Consider the following 19,042-nt stretch of genomic DNA (forward strand, 5'->3'; position numbering starts at 1 on the left):
GGAGATATTCTCTATAATGCCTGAGTCCTCCAAAACTAGGAGTTGAATATCTCTCTCATGTAAATTTGATTACAGCCTGACTGCTGTGAAATTTCCAAGGTAATAATCAAAAACAGGAACAGTAGGGAATACAACCTTCGGGTGCAGAATTTTAAATTGTTAAATACGGTTTGACTGAAACACATAGAAAGTCCTCAATCTGAAAGACCACAATAAGCCAATGCAGGTAAAAGTTGTTCTACATGTTGGCACTGAGGATTTGTGCTGCCATGACCAAAATAGTGGCCTACCTCTGTATGTGGTAAAATTGCTGTAACTGTTTGTTTATGCTGGATTATTCACATGCCTCTAAAAGGGGGCTATTCTTCCTCAGTAAATGTAGTTATAACTTTATGAACTGCTTTTGTTTAAATTTTATCTTTTGAAATGTCATGACCTTTGGAAGTATGCTGAACATGGTTTTTTAATTAAAAATGAATACTTGTGAAACTCTCCCAGTCAGCAATGAAATCAGCTTTAATACTAAGTTTTGATGGTGGTATTTTTTGTCTGTGTTATTTTTAGGTTAATGCGTTAGATAATCTTGGCCAGACCTCTCTTCACAGAGCAGCACATTGTGGTCATCTTCAGACGTGCAGGTTGCTGTTGAGTTCTGGGTGTGATCCTTCCATTGTGTCTTTGCAGGGCTTTACAGCCTTACAAATGGGGACTGAAAGTGTGCAACAGCTACTACAAGGTACAACTGATTTATTCAAGATACACTTCTGAAGTAATGTGGTGCTTTATTTTACTTGCCTTTTCAAGTACTGTCAAGAAATAATAGTGAACACAAGCACACAAAAAAAAAGTAGTACTTTCTCCAAAAGACAGTAGTGGGTTGTGCAGTTCTTATTCCATAACCACATCCACAGGGAGAGTGCCTGCTCTAGGTGTAGGTAACAATACAATTTACTTTCTAGTATTCAGCTACACAGATTGTCAGAGATGCTCAGAACGTTTCATGGTATAGCCACCTGGAATAATTTTGGAAGAATCCTGACATACGAAGTGGGGAATCTTGTAAGTAGAAAATGAGTTTCAAAAGCAAAACATGGCAGCGCTGCATTTGGGAGCAGAGGCAACAGGGTACAAGGATTTTCAAGAGTAAGGTTTGGACATTGTACACTAGTCTACTACTGAAACTGAAATAAGAATGTTTAGTTGGTTCCGCAGTACTTCAATATGGATAGGAACATGTTGCTAAAGGCAACTTTGCAAACACTGTTAGAGCTAATAGCTACAGTTGTAGACAGTAATAAAAGGCAAAACATGTTGGTTAACTTTTTTTTTAAGGGAAACCCTTGAAATATTCAAGTTATTTCCTGGCTTAACAAATTCCTTCAACTACATATATTTACCTGTCATGCAACTGCATTTATTTTGCAGAAGGTATCCCATTAGGTAATTCCGATGCAGATCGACAGTTGCTGGAGGCTGCAAAGGCTGGAGACGTGGATACTGTAAAAGTAAGATTAAACCTGTCCTAAAAATAAGATGGAATTATATCCCAAACTATAATTTATCAAAACAAGCAATGAAACAGCCCTTTGCTGACTGTTTTAGAGTTGTGGTCCCTGTCCTAAAACCTTTGTATTTCACAAATATTACAGTTGACAAACTGTAATGTTCACTACCTCCAGAAGTTTGTCTTACATAAAAAGCGTAAATGAGAAGTCACAGGTGTGGATCTGGCGGGAGGGAGTATTTAATTTTTTTTTTCCTTGGGACACAATCTGTGAAAAGTAAAGGTTTTATGTAAAAATAAATGAAGAAATAAACTTTCTTTTTAATGAAAACAATTTTTCAAAATTAGATGTCTATAACAACATTTTGAGACTAAATTAAAAGTGTGCCAATGCTATATATAGTGATGTATGTTTTGTTTTGGGGATTTCACAGAAACTATGTACAGTTCAAAGTGTGAACTGCAGAGATATTGAAGGACGTCAGTCTACACCACTTCATTTTGCAGCTGGATATAATAGGGTATCTGTTGTCGAATATCTTCTTCAGCATGGAGCTGATGTGCATGCAAAAGATAAGGGGTAAATACTCAAATGTATATTTTCTTAGCAATTGTAATGGCTGATACCTGTCAGCTCTTGAATATTGCTAACTGACAAGCTTCCCATCTTTCTTCGGACATTCAATTTTTTTATATTCATGGAAAGTTCTGTTAGAATGAAGCTGTTCAGAATATCCACAAAAGCATTTTGAAGTGCTTGACACTAGAGCGTCAAGAATTTCTCTGGCCTTGTGTTTTTACTTCTCTTCAGTGCCACTGCTGATTGAATTTTTACCACTCTGGAAGCAGATATTCCTACTATATTAGACTATTGTGGAAATTTTCTTAAAAAATAATGTTTTGTTATGGTTTGATTGTTGAAGGTGCACTGTGTTTTATCACTTTATATCACTTTGTGAAAAAAGACCCAATTTTTAAAGAGAATTTTTCTCTTTTTTGAATTGCTTCCAGAGGACTTGTCCCTTTACATAATGCTTGCTCATATGGTCACTATGAAGTTGCAGAACTGCTGGTTAAACATGGTGCAGTTGTCAATGTAGCTGACTTGTGGAAATTCACTCCCTTGCATGAAGCTGCAGCAAAAGGAAAATATGAGATTTGCAAACTCCTGTTACAGGTATTACATATGCTGGAGACAGCTTACTTTCTTTTCTTTTCTTGTTCAGTCTGAAACGTGATTGGACTTCTTTGAGAAATTGGTCTGTGTTTTGTGGTTTCTAAATGATTGTAGTCAACTGTATGTTTTCAGTAAAAGAGATACTATTAGCAACTATTTTGTCCTTTCTCACACAGTAAATGGAAGGCTGTCTCTAAAGGATTCGAATATGTGTCAGAATATTTGCTCAATAAGGCGTAAGATCCTCAAGATGCAACACGTTTATCCTACTTATGTACTTACCACCTGTTTTTGATGTTCACAGCATGGAGCTGACCCTACAAAGAAAAACAGAGATGGAAATACTCCTCTAGACCTTGTTAAAGATGGTGATACTGATATTCAGGACCTACTTAGAGGAGATGCAGCTCTACTAGATGCTGCAAAGAAAGGTTGTTTGGCCCGAGTAAAAAAGCTGTGTTCACCTGACAATGTCAATTGTCGCGACACGCAAGGACGGCATTCAACACCACTACATTTAGCAGGTCAATGTTTTAGTTAACTGGTTTGATCAGCGTTATTAGTTACTGTGGATGAACTAGCAATAGAATGAGAAGAAATGGCCTCAAGTTGCACCAGGGGAGGTTTAGACTGGATAGTAGGAAAAATTTCTTTACTGAGAGAGTGGTCAAATATTGGAACAGGCTGCCCAGGGAGATGGTGGAGTCACCATCACTGGAGGCGTTCAAAAAAACATGTAGATGTGGCACTTCAGGACATGGTTTAGTGGGCATGGTGGTCTTGGATTGATGGTTGGACTTAATGATCTTAAAGGTCTTTTCCAACCGTAATGATTCTGTGAACTTCCTATGTCTAAGCAAATTTAAAGTGTAGCCTCAAGCTAGAGGATTCCACATTTTCTCTTTAAAAAAAATACTAGTATTTTATGCATATCAATCTTATGTTCCTCTTCTAAACTGTTTAACGACTTTGATTTTCTATTCTCTTTACCCAAAGAGGATCTTTTATTGTTTATTGACAGAGGTTTTAAAACCAAATACTCCTTAAATAGGGTGAAGCTGTCTTCACTAATAGATAATACACTGTCTTCACTGGGGTTGACATCCTAACTTTCAAGTAATTTAAGTGAATTATTACTTCTCTACAACCTGTTAAGGATGTCTTTTTAATATGTTCTATTTATTCTGTCCTTTTGGAACCTTCCAGCTGGTTACAACAATTTGGAGGTTGCAGAGTACCTGTTACAGCATGGAGCAGATGTAAATGCACAGGATAAAGGTGGTTTGATTCCTCTGCATAATGCAGCATCTTATGGGGTAAATATCTGAAACCTTCTGCGGCTTTATTTATTTTGCAAGTAAATAAAAGTGATACGTTTCATTGACAGCGTTGTGAGTCAATACTCTCTAGAAAGCTTTTGCCATTGAGTTATAGTGTAATCTTATTTGTAAAATGCGAAAAAAAATTCGATCATAGTCAGCTCATTGTATAGGTGAAGACTCTTTCGAATTTGTAAAATCATGGGTGGAGTTTACAGAATTGAGTTTGCTGAACATGAACACTTGGGAAGCCAGCACCTGAAAGGTGTTCCATAAAATGCATTTCCTTACCCATGCCGGTCAAATTTTATCAGCAAGATCTCGTTTTCACTTACTTGGCTGGAGTTGAGACACTGATTGTTTTTGTGGGCTTCCTGGATCTTTGTGCTTGGATAGAGTCTTTAATCAAAACGGTTGGACTACTTTCCAAACTGGAAGTTCAAATTCAGGCTTTTTTCCTTCAGATTCCCCTGGATTTGGGATTCTGTTGTAGTCTGTTCTTTTTTCGTAAGAGAAGAAATCTTAACTTTTTACTGGTATGTTATAGGTGAGGAAGAAAACACCTTGTTTTAATACTTTTTTTAATCATAATTACAAAGTAAACGTATTCTAAGAAAATTCAGACTGAGGATTACAGAGAAGTATCAGTAATAGTTCCGAGTTAGTTTGATACAACATGGTACCTTGGAATTTAACAGGTGTTTTTATTTTCCAGCATGTTGATGTAGCAGCTTTACTTATAAAGTATAACGCGTGTGTGAATGCTACGGACAAATGGGCTTTCACACCTCTGCATGAAGCAGCCCAGAAAGGAAGGACACAGCTTTGTGCCTTGTTACTGGCACACGGGGCTGATCCTACTCTGAAAAATCAAGAAGGACAAACACCGTTGGACCTGGTTACTGTAAGTGATGGGGCTGTTCATGGGAAATTTACGCTTACCTGCAATTTGTGGAAGCTCATTTTAAAAACTATCCTTTAAAAAAAAAAAAAAAAAAGGTAGTACAGCAACTTCTGCAAAATTTAAAATACTGTGGTTTCTATGGTGTTTATACGTTCCTGGCAAGAAAAGTCAGTAGAGCCTTTGTAAACCTTCTTTACGTATTTTCTTGCTCAAGAATTGTTATTTCAAGATGGAGTGGAAAAAAAACCAGCAACCAACAAAAGAAATTCATGCTAATAATTTGGTGCTTTTAATTCGATACTTATAGTTTGACTAATACAAAAATTGTGGCAATAAAATGTAAGCAAACTTTGTAGCAACATAAATTTAGGAAACTTATCTGGCTGTTCAGTTTTTTGAGTGTTTTTTTCTAAGTATTATAATACAATTTGAGCTATGCTTAGAGTAACTGGTTTGTTTCATAAATTCTGGTTGCCAGTAGAAGCTTTTGTTTGTTTTTCCTAGAAAATTAATTCTGTTTGACTGTCCCTAATGTTTTTTTAGAAATATTGAAGTCTTTACTTTTTATCTTATTACTGTTTTTATTTATAAACATTTTACAGTTTCATGTATGCTGTTGGCACAAAAGGCCATTTGTAAACTGCATTGTAAAATGCATATTTTTCCAATATGCATTTCTTTATTTTGAAGTATACTTAAGAAGTCTGGAATAATGATAATGCATTCCAGGAAAAAACATTGTGTTAAAGTTCCTCTGTTGTAATAAATTGTATTCTGCTATTTAGGCAGATGATGTCAGCGCATTATTGACAGCGGCAATGCCTCCTTCCGCCTTACCGACTTGCTACAAACCTCAGGTTATAAGTGTGTCTCAGACTACAGGTTCTACAGCTGATTCCCTGTCTTCTGTTCCATCCAGTCCATCTAGTCTGTCTGCTGCAAGTAGTCTTGACAACTTGTCTGGTAGTTTTTCTGAACTTCCTTCTGTTGTTGGTACAAACAGTGCAGAGGGAGCTACTGTTCTGGAGAAAAAAGAAGGTGAGGCTTTCTCGGTTAGGAATGAATGACATTTTCTACCGTATGGTAAAAAGAATACACAAGTGTGAAGTTTCCCACACGTGCACACAGTTACTGTGACACATGCAATATCCCTATTCCTTACAATGTCATTAAGAAGTCTAAAAGAAGTCTAACAGAAGTCTAAAAGTCTTATACTACAAGATTTTAGTACTTTCCCCTTACAGAATCTTCAAAATGCTCCTTTTTTTGCTGTACAGAACCAAAATGGTGAATTGTGTTTTAAAAGAGAAGTCAAATGAAATTTGGCTCCATAGCAAGCAGTGTTTTACTGCAAACTTTATCTAGTTTCTAAGAGGCTATTCTTAGATCAGATATCTTGAAAAGGTTACTTCTATAAGATTTTAGTTCTCAAAATATTTTCTGTTTGAACATGCATTTCTGGTAGCTAGTTAGTTTCTTATTTCATTGAAGCACAAAGACTGCTCCTGTGGGGGGTAAAAATCTTAGAGTACTAGGGTATATTAAGTAATAGTTGCCACTGGTTAGTGATACAGATATTTATTCCCCATCTTCAGAAGGCCAGGAATTTCTGTCTCTCAGCGCCACAGACAGTGTGAGATGTGTATCCTTAATTTTACAGTACGTGTATGAAAGTTCATTCTGAGTTTTTCTTCTTACCCAATTTCAGGTGTAGATTTTAGCATAAATCAGTTTGTGCGGAACCTCGGCCTTGAACATCTAATTGACATATTTGAGAGAGAACAGGTAAGTAGCTATATTTATTTCCATCTACTCAGCTAGAAAGCAAGGGAATGAATACTGACTGTTTAGAATAAGGTAATGAGACAGATTTGAAATAAGTGAATGTCAAAATGAGTGGAATCAAGGAAAGGAGCGTAACTGTGGATTTTTTTGATTGATACATAATATAAATAATGTATTAAAATATATGTGTATGTAAAAAACTGGGGTCAATAATGTCCAAATCAGTTTGAGAGTGTAGGCATGTTTCCTTTCAGTGGTATAAACGGTGGAGTAAATAAGTAGTCAGTGTTGATTAGTAATTTCTGGCTTTGTTTCTCTTGGCTTGAATACATCTAGAAAATTGTATTTCTCAATCAGAAACATGATTCTTGCAAGCAATGAGAGTTACATGATTGTAGTTTTTAGCATATTTATTTAAAGACAGAAGTTTGGAGAAAACAGTTGAGTAAAAGTAAATTGCAAGAGTAATACACTAAAGTCTCCAATGTTCATGTTCTTTTCACACTTGCTTTTTATCTCAACTAATGTGAGGTGTATTTTCACTGTCATTGGCAGCTGTTCTAGTCTGTTGATGCTGTTGTACAAAAAATGGTGTTGCTTTCATTATAGATAACACTGGATGTATTGGTTGAAATGGGACACAAAGAATTGAAGGAAATTGGAATTAATGCTTATGGCCATAGGCATAAAATCATTAAAGGAGTTGAAAGACTTATTTCTGGACAACAAGGTATATACTTGTTTCAAATTACTATGTAACACTGCCTTTATAGAACCCATTTTTATAAATGCTTTAGATTATTCCAAATTGTATCTCATTAAAAACAATTAATAATAAAACTTGTCCTAGAAAATGGCACTTCAAATTATAAGAATGTCTTCTGACTTGACATGAGCGCTTTTATTTGTGCTATGAATTACTGTGAATCTTGCCTTTCTTTTCTCTAATTTATTTTTTTTTCTTTGTGACACGGTTTTGTGTTTATTTAGGTAAAGCGTAGATCTAGTGCAAAATGATTGTAAGCTTTTTGAGGTGGGGAGTATTTCGCTTCATCGGAGCACTTTGGAGAGCAGAGCACATTCGCTGTTCCTGTACTGTTCCATTGCGTTCTGCAAACAAATACTATGTTTGCTTTCTTAGAAAGCCAGCTGAAATTCTTGTATATACTTTTCTTTAAAAATACAGTTGGTGTGCTTCCAGGGAACCAAAATTACCATAATTGCTTCGTTTAACAGCTTCAGCTTGTATTGAAGACTTTTTATTTGTGCAGCACTGTCAATACCGGCACCATCCTGGGAATAGTACACTTCATTTAACTATGGCTGCAAAAGAGACACAAAAAAAAAAACCACCAAACCTTTTTTTCCTTCTTGTGTCACTGAAACACCACTTACTATTGTTTTGCTGTTTCACAGAAATGGAATAAATGAGTTAGAATTGGTAGGATTTTTTTCCCTCTTGAGACATCGTCTGTGAATTCTCATTCTGAAATCTGCAGTCCATAGTAATGAGAGTGTCACTATACCAAGCTCTAAATTATTTTTTGCTCCTTAAAACAGTATTAACCAACCCTTAAGATAATCCTTTTCCTGGTAATGTAGTATTTAAGTGAATCTTCGTAATTTTCTCTTAATTGTCAGATATTTTTTGACAGATTCATTGAGTATTTTGAATAGAAGTTACTTCTAAGGTGTCATTTCAGCCTCATGCCCTGTTTGAGTTCTGAGTTTACATAACCAGTAATCATGTACTGGTTTTGTCTTCCAAGTAGGACTGATGTGTTTTTGAACATTTGTATTTGTACATACTTTAATATGTGTGTATATAGACAGAATGTCAAACACCTAAATCCTTCACCACTCCCACCCACATTCTTTGTAGACTCTTGCTGTCTTGCCATAGAAGGCCTGACATTTTCATTTGTAACATTAACCACAGGCATAAGTACTTAAACTGAGTATTTCAACAGCTCTTAATTTTTTTCTAGGGTGTATTTTTGGGGCAGGGAGGATTGTTGTGATTTGGTGGTTTTATCAATTTTCTATATCTTGCCTTTGTGCTCTGGCACTCAACTCTGTTTGCACTGATATTTTGGCATCTCTTCCTGAACACAGTATAGCCATTATTTCGAGGTTAGTAGGGCTTTTGTGGAAGAGCTTTATTTTGGTGCTTTCTTGCTAGAGTTTCTTGCTCCTGAACACTCTATTCCCATTGCACACTGCTAACATGAGGCTCCTGACTCTGGATGAATCTGTAATTTCCCTTTTCCCCACATTATTGCTTTCTAGAGAGATTATGGCAGACCCAGCATCTAACTGGTCACTTGCTAGTCGTGTGGGAAGGCTACGGACAAAAAGACACCTGATACACGCTGTCTTTGTATTCTTACGTCCAGTAATTACATTGCCATTACTTGCCAGTTGAGATTGAAGTCTGTATGTAAATTGACAATGGATTCTGCATAAAATTCCGAAAGTTTTGTTGGCATATTTGGAACGATAGAGAAGTTTCCTTTAAGCATTCAGTATCAGGCTCAGACCTTTTAGGTTCACATATCTTACTTCTTTTGTCAGCTCTTTCTGCATGATCCATGGGAAAAATATTCCTACTGAATTAGCACTTCGAGTCAATTCTCTTGTTCATGATGCCATTGCCATCAGCAGTCATGGACTCTGTACAGGGGCAGGTTGCTCACTTTTTCACTGCCTAGAGTTGAAATGAACTCTTAAGTAAGCAACTGCTTACATGTAGTTTCCCTGTCATGTACATTAATGTACTGAGCTAAGCACAGACAAATGGGTTAGTGTGTCTGAAATGTTTATTCTTGTTGAGAGAATGATTGATCAGTATCCACAGATCAATGAAAATGACTGCCATTGATCTGCATCCAGACCCAGCTGCTGTGCTTCTGACGGCATTTATAATGTATGCATGGTAATGTATGGTTAGAGGTTATGAACAGAGAAGCTGAAAAAGTTTTAAACTAATGAAATTATTTGAGGGATTCACTTTGACATCTGCAAAAATGTATGTGGCTGATGGAAGGCAATTAAAGTAATTTGTAATCTCTGACTTCCTTAGCAGCTAACCTCTTCATCTTGTAAATTGAGTTTTGAGAAAATGGTCCCTTTAAAAAGAAAAATCTCTTACTGGTTGTCATTCCAAATCAGCAGTCTTAAAGCAGTTTCTGAAACTGTTGGTGTTGTTTTGTTATATTCACAGGACTTAACCCATACCTGACTCTAAATACTTCTGGAAGCGGAACTATTCTCATAGATCTTTCCACTGAAGATAAGGAATTTCAATCAGTAGAAGAAGAGGTATGCCTTTCTTTGTAGTCTCTCAGTATTTTTGTTCCTTCTACTAAAGAAGTAGATAAAGAAGTATTGCTAGACAATTTAATAGTGCAATAAACATCTCTAAGCCTAAGAAAAACTTGCATAAGGGTACTTCAAATTTCCAACTTTGACTGCACCATTTACAATCTGTGCTCATGACGTCCATAATTTTTTTCTTACTTATGTTATTACTGCTTTTAGTATTTTGAAAACCTCTACTGTGTAGAAAAGCTCTTTGATATAATATATAAATTCTATGCTACCAATTGCCTGTCTGTTATACACAGTTTTACTCACTTCCTTCCAAAGTGTCATAATCACATAGGACAAAATTCTGAAGAAACAGTATTCTAAATAGATTAGCGACAAACTTTTTAAATTTGAAAGCTAGACCATTCAAGATGATGTTTTTAAAAAAATCATTAAACCTGTTCATGTGCATCCACAAAATCTAGCATTACTTAACATACAGTCATTGCCTAAAATTTTCTTCTATGATTTTTCTATTTTATTTAAGACAGAATTAGTTCTTTTGATTATTTGACTGTGTGAAGGATATGTGTTCTGAAACAAAGTGATCCTTCTTAAAATTCTCGATCTTCAGATGCAGAGTACTGTCCGAGAGCATAGAGATGGAGGACATGCTGGTGGAGTCTTCAATAGATACAACATCTTAAAGGTAGCTGTTGCGTTTTTATGGTTGATGGTTACACCTTTAGAGTTTTGCCTGAAAATAAAAAGTCCATAAAATGTTCTACATTTGTTTGATGAGTTCCATAATGTGGTAAGATTCCTGTGCCATTCTGAGACATGCACAGGAAAAACATCATCTTCCGGGGAAATTAAAAGAATAAGATTATATGGAAAAACTGCTTGTGGGTTACTAGTCACTAAGAAATTTTATGAGAAATTGACATAGAAGGACCTCACAGAAAACTGCAGAATATTTGAAGAAAAAGACAGAAGGTTTTATAGGAAACAAAAGAAGGTTTCTGTTGAGGGAATGGCAGAGGAAAAAACAGCAAGAAGTGAAAGCAAAATTCTTGAAGCATGGAAGTAAGGGTACCTATTTTGGCTTGATTTAACGCCAGAGATGCTTAAAACACCAGGCAGTAGACAACCTTATTTTAAATAATTTAGTGGAATTTTGGTTTGCATTCATATTTTTTTTCCCCTGAAGAAATGGTCATTTTCATTAAAATTATAGAGATTTTGATCTGCAAGTAAGTACTACTAAGTTTTATTCTGAACTGATGTTACAGTTTCCTCAGTAGAATTGATATGCTGTACCTACACACATAAGGCTTTGGCAATGTCCAGCATACCTCTGCAGAGAGTACATAATTTACTTTCTTTTCAAAGTGTTCTAGAAGTCTTCATGAAAGAGACTTCTTAATTTACTAGATGATCTTTTTACTAGTGGTTTGGCATCAAGCTATGTTTGGAGTGATACTCACATAGAATTGTGACTAAGCCTGCTAAATTTAAATTGAGAAGTATTGCTCAATAGATTTTTAAAATTAGTTGATTCTTAATTAAATGTATAGTTAGGAATTACTTAAGTTATGCTACAACAATCAACTTCTGCAGGATAAGTTAGAGAATTTGTGTTTCGTTGAGTTCTAAGGAAAGTATTCTTATTTAAGTGGCAGTATAAGTGTACTGTGGTATAGCTGCTATAGGTTAAACATCTGTCAAGTAAAGCAAACAGAAGTTTTCAGTTTCAGGGCGGAACTCACATTTTGACTGTTTCAGATTCAGAAAGTATGCAACAAAAAACTATGGGAAAGATACACTCACAGGAGGAAAGAGGTCTCTGAAGAGAATCATAACCATGCTAATGAAAGGATGCTGTTTCATGGTGAGATATTGAAATGCACCTTATAAACTTGTTTCACCATCAGCACTCTTTATTGGAGGGTTTCTACTGGTTCAAACAAAGTAAACTTTCTCAATGGAAACAGGTTCTAGGTTTTGCATGAGTTTCATATGAACAAGTGTTTGTATATGTTATAATGAGGACATAATACACACTGCATCTTTCTTCTGAAATTTGCATCTCCTTGTCTCTCCCTAAAGGAGACTTCAAAGTTCTAAGTGAAAACATTTTAGCAATTATGAATGGAGATTAAGGGGTGTGCCCGTCTCCTTGGTTAAGTTACTAATTCTGTTTTATCGGGTGTATGACCAAAATGATTAAGGGTCAAACTTTATTCTGCTATGGGTTGTTTTGGGGTTTGAGGTGGGATTTTTTTGTTTGCTTGTTTTTATAATTTCATAAGTTCGCTCTTTTTCATCATTCCAGAAAAGATAGCTTATAATTAGCAAATTAAAGCCAATTGAAAGCTCTCCTGTACACAAATGCATATTTTGTCCTGACGAGCAAATTAAGCAAGTTCACGGTACATCCTTAGAATGAAAGCTACATAGTTCCTAACATAATACATTACTTTTGGAAGCAGCAATAACACAATAATTAACTGCTTGCCCAAACTTACAGATATCTAAATCTTGTCTTTTGACTGTGGTCTGTTCTGGTCTGTTCCCCTGTAAAAGGAAATGGCCTCTTAATGGAATGACCTGTCTTTAAAGGAAAGTCTTTTAAATTAGTTAGATAATAACAAAATTAGCCCTGGAACAAAGCAATTAATGCCTTATGAGTGTTCTGGGTTTTTTTGTTTGGGGTGGTTTTTTTTTTTTAAGTCTTTATATAAATTTTTTTTTAAGCATTAACATATGTCTTCAACCACGTATGCCACTTGCAGAAGATGATGAGCAATTGTCAGAGGTTTTTCTCGTTCTCATCTGGAATGTTCTTCTGCTTCATATACAGTTTAATCATCTTTAGGCTGGAGGATAAGGCTTTGGATTGTTTATTTTCATTGTAATTCCCAACATAACTCTGAAATGCCATGTTCTCTTTGAACAGCTTTTCTCTAAAGGTGCTTTCATATTTACATATTTATATATTACAAAAATCCTTACTAAAAAAACCTGCACTTTTTGTGAAAACTAATGGGTATCAGGTGTCAAGATGCAGAATGGAACCATGTTGAACAGATTATTCTTTAAGGCTAAATTTTATGATCATTGCAAGTAAATAAATACTGGTTTACATTTATTGCTTTTTAAATGCAATCTGATTAGTTTTAGGAAGAAGGTGGGATTTGTGTAGCAATGCATTCAATGAATCTTAGTTAGAATGAAGCTTTGCCAAAGGGAGTAAAGATTCATAGAGCCTTCTTTTGCAGCAGCAGCTGTCTCAGATACTATCCTTTGTAAATACTTGTTTAAAATGTACACTTATCAGCTACTGTCATTTGTATAATACCTCTAGCAAATTGGCTGCGTAAATTTGAGGTCAGAATTTTTGGAGGTTGATTTCCTTGTATGTGTAGAAAAATTGTACAAAAAAAAGTTGGGAATGGATGGTTGAGTTATGACACATACAAAAATCTGTATACTGTATTTTCAATATTTTACTTCCTTTCTCTTAGGCTCCCCATTTGTGAATGCAATCATTCACAAAGGCTTTGATGAGAGACATGCCTATATCGGCGGCATGTTTGGAGCTGGGATTTATTTTGCTGAAAATTCTTCCAAAAGCAATCAATATGTGTATGGAATTGGAGGTGGCACTGGATGTCCAATTCACAAAGATAGATCTTGTTATGTTTGCCACAGGTAAGTCATTCAAAAGAATGCCTTTATATATTGTGCTATAGACCATCAAGTCAGCAGAGTCTCTGAAGAAAGATTTGCTTGGTAACCAAACCTTCTCAGCACTCTCTTATATGCTGGGCCTAATAGAGACTTCTTTGATACTTAAGTCTTAAAGAACCTTTAACCATCTTCAGTGCATTTAACCAAACCTTTACCCTTAACTTATTGTAAAAATCAGACTTAGGTAACCAGACAATGAAGAGGATCTGCTAGATCCTTGTGTGAAAGATGCAGCAATATGAAGGTTTAGTCCATTGCCTGTTAGAGAGAAAGGAGAAATTCAGTGATACTCAGATGCTGTATTTCTTTGAGGAGGATTTACTTTGTAACAGTTAACCCCCACGTCACTGCTGCTTCACACACTGAAATAGAGATGTGGATTTGTGGACTCTCTACCACTAATTTTCTTAAATCCACTTTTCTGCAGAATACATGTTATGTCGTATTGACACCATCAGTTCAGAATAACGTTACTCTTACTCCATGGAGTTAACTGTGGTAGTGGCCATCATTTCAACCAGGAGAATATTTTGTGTGTTTGTGTGCCTACTGTTTTGCATTAGTATCACAGGGATAAGCTCATTCTTCCAGTTTCCTTCCTTGAGTCTCTGCCCCTTTTCATATTGCTTTCTCTTTTCTGGCACTCTCAAACAAAGAGAATAATCTTCTAGAGTTATAGAGGATGTCAGAGTCTTTTAATGCTTTCTAAAGTTTTGAATAAGTTTTTTTAATTTGTCTTGTGCGAAGAGTTAGAAGAGTAAAAGTTTTGGCTGAGCAAAATGGGACATAACATTGGTCTACAAAAATGCTGAGATTCCATTGCCATTGCAGTAGTACATATGTAAAGAAGTAAGAACCCTTGTTCTGTCTTTTTATAATGAAAACAATATAACATACTGACAAATGCTAGTATGAGCTATTTCGTGTTGACCTAGAGTTTGCATTTGGCCTTGATGTTGATCTGGCTGTTAGATACAAATCTAGTGTTAGAACACAAGTGAATTATGTTGCTAGTGTGAGTGATGGGGAGGCACCCTCAGAAAACTTTTTAAAAAAACAGGCAAATTAAAAAAAAACAAAAAAACCAAAAAAAACCAAAAAACCCCACAAAAAGGTAGCGACAATCTTTAAGTACATTGTTAAGCATGCCATTTCCAGTAATTGAGATAAACATTTTTGGATGTTATTACCAACCCTTTCCTCAGGCTAAAGAGCTTTTCCGAAGGGAGCGTAACTTTTGTCATTCAAAACAGAACTCCAGAATTTTGTGAACTACAAAGAGTGACTAAAGTGGCTTTAAAGTTCCACCATTCTCCTCAAGTAAAAGCTTCAAATTATGAAGATAAGTTTTTTCTGGAGCTTCACAACCATTTTGTATTCATGGTCCTTTTTCCCTTTTAACACAGGCAATTGCTGTTTTGTCGTGTAACACTGGGCAAGTCTTTCCTGCAGTTCAGTGCTATGAAAATGGCTCATTCTCCCCCAGGACATCACTCAGTTACTGGGCGACCCAGTGTAAATGGATTGGCATTGGCAGAATATGTCATTTACAGAGGGGAGCAGGTAAATAGCGTTTTGGTTTGGTTTCTCAGAGTGGGTGTGTTTTTTTTTTTTAAAGGCATGTAATGTGTTGGGGGTTTTTTCTTACTTTTGAGGTGCTAGGACTTGCTTTTGTCTTAAAACAAACTCCAGCTGTCGTTGCAGGTGAAAGGATCTGTGTTTCCTGAATGCTCCAGGCATTTTACCTTTGACATTTTGCCTTTTTTTCTTTTGTGTAAATACTTTTTTCCCCTCTCTAGCAAACATTCTGAATTTATCCAGAAAATGGAATCATAATAAAGCATCTATGTATGTCACTTTTTCAGGCTTATCCAGAATACTTGATTACTTACCAGATTATGAAACCTGAAGCCACCACTGAAGCTTAAGACAAATTACTTGTGGGGGAACCATCAAATTTTGGATGCGAAGATACCAATGGCTGCCATCCTGTTAATTACAACGAGCTGTTGAAAAACTTTCATCCACAGGTGGTGTGGTAGCAAATGTGAACAAAATATATCATTTTTTACTTGATAAAGCTTTAATAATGTACAGTATGTTTTTCTAAAATTTCAGACATGTCCTCTTTTTCAGCACTTTAACAGATACCATTCCAGGCATAAACTGGGGTTTGGCTGTACTAAATTATAAACAAAAATTAACTTGAGACAATGGTTTTATACAATACTGCATTGAAATTTAGCAGAAATTGTAATGCTCTATACAGGAACTCATTTTACTAATATTGTGTTCTTTAAAACACTGCATTTACACTGAAAACGTTTTCATTTGTAAAACTGTAAATAAGAGCTTTTGTACTAGCCTGGTATTTATTTACATTGCTTTGTAATATAAGTGTTTTAGAACTGCAACCTTGTACAAAATGTTTCTTCCAGATGTTGGTTTGTTCATCTGTGTTTTCTCATGCACGATAGATTTGAAAAGCCAATTTTTTTTTTCAGGGTTTATCACTTATTTGTGAGGGAGAAAGCAAATTTTATCTGAAGAGGTTTAGAAATACTCAACTTTAGATTGAATACGCAAATTTTTGTTCTGTATGTTTATTTATGAAATATACATTCCTGAGAATGATGGGCTATGAAAATAGAATATTCCAGCTGAATACTAAAGTGTTTTTCCACCTACTTCCTAGAGTTGCATATTTTATTTCTGTAAAATGTCTTCTGAAGCTTTTTATTTAACTATAGGTATAGTTAACCTGTATCCTCACTTCAAGGCTAGTAGACCTTGCAAGTTACAGTTTGAGTAAATTATTTTCTTTGAATGTAGTTGGAAAATTAACCTCAAGGAGGTCCTTGAGTTCCTCTTGCTTACATTTAAGCCAGGAAGTTAAATAGTTTATTCCTAATGTGAGGGCAAACAACTTGGCCTTTTTTGTATGCTTATTTTGGTAAATTAATCTACCTGTTGGTGCCCTCAGGGTATGTGTATTGTGAGGTGGAAATGTTAAAAACCATCCTGTCATCTCCATGTTAACGTTCAAGCTGTAGTTGAAGCAGGTGCCTAGAAGCGTGTTTATCTGCAGTGTGTTTGGCTGAGTGGAACTAGTCGGGGTGCAAGGTTCTGCTCCCTGTGCTCGGCCGGCTGGGTGAGGAGTGTGTAAGCGGGATGAGCAGCTCTTCTACAGCAGCAGCTGCCTTCGGAACCCGCTTGGGTGGAGGAAGAGTATGAATGGTACAACCCCCTCTTCAAGTCTCATTCAGGGTTACTGAATGCACTGATCAGTTCAGTCAGCCCTATAGTAGCTCTCTTGTGCATTCTGCTTCTCTTGCATCTGCAGTTTTTACCTGCATATTTCAAAAATATGTAAATAAAAAATACAGTTCATTTGGGGTTAAAGTGGTTAGGAGTATATTTGAGTTGTTTTATATTTCTACATACAGGACACTGTCCCAGAAGACAATTTCTTTGCAGGGCATGTTATCATACCATGGTTTTAAATGTAGTAACTGGTCAAGATAATGAAATCGTCTTGCTGATGTGGTGGTTATGTGATTATGTTCTGTGTGAAAATGTATTGAACCTTACCCAGTTATGTGGGGAATCTGAATAATAAGATTACATAACTCTTGCAGAAAGTAATATTGGCTATGAATAAAAAAAGGCTTTGATTTTTAGGTACTTTCTCCCAGCATGTTGCCTGTTCCTTAGGTATAGTAATGCTGGAATTGGTGTTCATGCAAAATCTATTAAGTATGTTTAAAACTTTTTTGTTACTGCTAAAATGCTTCATTCTCTATGAATGATCACTTAATGTCTTGTAAAATATTGTGGTATGATAGCATTTTAATTGGTACCACAATGTTGGTTTTGTCTGTTTGGGGATTTTTTGAGCTGTTTTTTTGCATGACATACCTTGCACTCTGAAGATGGAAGCTGTAATGATTTGATAATACTGACTATTGAGGTGAACCTTTTAATCTCTTGTGCAATTAGTTCTGCTTTACTCATCTTGAAGTGTCTTTACATGTACTGTATAACATTCCATATCCATTTAACACTAAATAAATTTAATTCACTGTTTTTTTGGTAGCATGAGAGTAATTACCGATGTAGTATGTCAACCCATTCTTTTAAATGTAAGCATGCACAATACTATAACAACTACGTCGTTAGAGGCTAAATTAATTGCATTAAATAGAAAAGCTTCTAATGTGGATGAAAAACTGTAAATACTGTGGAAACTTGTAGTTTGATATATGGTAACTAACAGCTTTAGCTACCAGTGAAAATGTTTTAATAATAAATCGAGAACTAAGCTTCAATTTATGCATTTAAAACTCCATAATATGGTCCAAAACTGAAAAAGAAAACTGCCTTACGTTGGGTTTGTAAAATGAAAAGTAACCTGAAAAGTCTTACCTTTCAGATAACTGCATAGGTAGCAGTATGCTACATACATGAGCAACAACGAAAGTACTGCTTAGATCACTTGTAGTATCGCAATAAGTAAATAATTTTATTTTGGTAGGACCACTTCAATGGTAGGAGGTTTCCAAAACCAAACTTGTATAGAAGATCTAAACAGATATGAGCACTAGAGGGCAGGAAAGCAAACGTTTAGTAAGATTGAAGGTGATGAAAATCTTTAAAGTCTCTTGGGAGTACAACTTCTGATAAAATTGCTTCTGAAAATTCCACCTATCTAGGTTGTAAAAAATGAAAATTACCTTTCCATTCTGCATTATTTTTTTTTAAAAACTAAGTAATTAGTATAAAAAAAACTGCAGCAACTAAGCAAATTGAAAATGTTAGGGTTTTTTTCTTAAAAACTTTACTCATAACTTAGACTTTAGTCTTAGAAATTAAAAAATAATTTAGCCAGACTCTTTTGTCATATATAACTGAAAAACTTAAGATTATCTGTACAATGCATGTCCAAGAGGTATGTTGGCATTAATTTTGAATGGAAATAACTGTGTATAAAAGGAGTTGCCAGTGTCTTTTCTATCCTGAACTTGCTCATTAAACATCGTGCTGTGTGTGTATACATATGTGTGTATATATGAGTACACACACACTTGCTCACTGTCTCACTCACTTCATTCACCAGGAAGCTGAGAAAAAGTAAAAAAAAGTGACTTTTCCAGCAGACCACCATTGTCAGTGAGGGTGCTGCAGCCTAGGAGCCATTTCCTCTTCTTCTGCCCATCTCCTAAAATTAATGTAATAAAACAGTTTTTCTCTTTTGCTGGAAACAACAACAGAATCCCATGGGTGGCTTGCTT

At 35.5% G+C, this 19,042-nt stretch overlaps 1 protein-coding gene across 1 annotated transcript in view; it reads left to right on the top strand.

Annotated features, from left to right (window-relative positions):
* The window catches only part of TNKS2 (tankyrase 2), a 31,218-nt gene extending 14,298 nt beyond the window's left edge, over positions 1-16,920 (top strand). Inside the window, exons 12-27 of the mRNA XM_059820844.1 lie at positions 565-736; positions 1,426-1,505; positions 1,939-2,084; positions 2,516-2,681; positions 2,986-3,205; positions 3,888-3,997; positions 4,716-4,904; positions 5,690-5,942; positions 6,613-6,689; positions 7,299-7,419; positions 9,913-10,010; positions 10,633-10,707; positions 11,784-11,889; positions 13,526-13,712; positions 15,158-15,314; positions 15,617-16,920. Of these exons, the coding sequence (XP_059676827.1) occupies positions 565-736; positions 1,426-1,505; positions 1,939-2,084; positions 2,516-2,681; positions 2,986-3,205; positions 3,888-3,997; positions 4,716-4,904; positions 5,690-5,942; positions 6,613-6,689; positions 7,299-7,419; positions 9,913-10,010; positions 10,633-10,707; positions 11,784-11,889; positions 13,526-13,712; positions 15,158-15,314; positions 15,617-15,679 (2,220 nt within the window). The 3' untranslated portion in view covers positions 15,680-16,920. The remainder of the gene's footprint in view (positions 1-564; positions 737-1,425; positions 1,506-1,938; positions 2,085-2,515; positions 2,682-2,985; positions 3,206-3,887; positions 3,998-4,715; positions 4,905-5,689; positions 5,943-6,612; positions 6,690-7,298; positions 7,420-9,912; positions 10,011-10,632; positions 10,708-11,783; positions 11,890-13,525; positions 13,713-15,157; positions 15,315-15,616) is intronic.
* The last annotated feature ends 2,122 nt before the right edge of the window (positions 16,921-19,042 follow it).

Source organism: Gavia stellata, chromosome 9, assembly GCF_030936135.1.
Source record: "Gavia stellata isolate bGavSte3 chromosome 9, bGavSte3.hap2, whole genome shotgun sequence".
NCBI classification, from domain to species: Eukaryota; Metazoa; Chordata; class Aves; order Gaviiformes; family Gaviidae; genus Gavia; species Gavia stellata.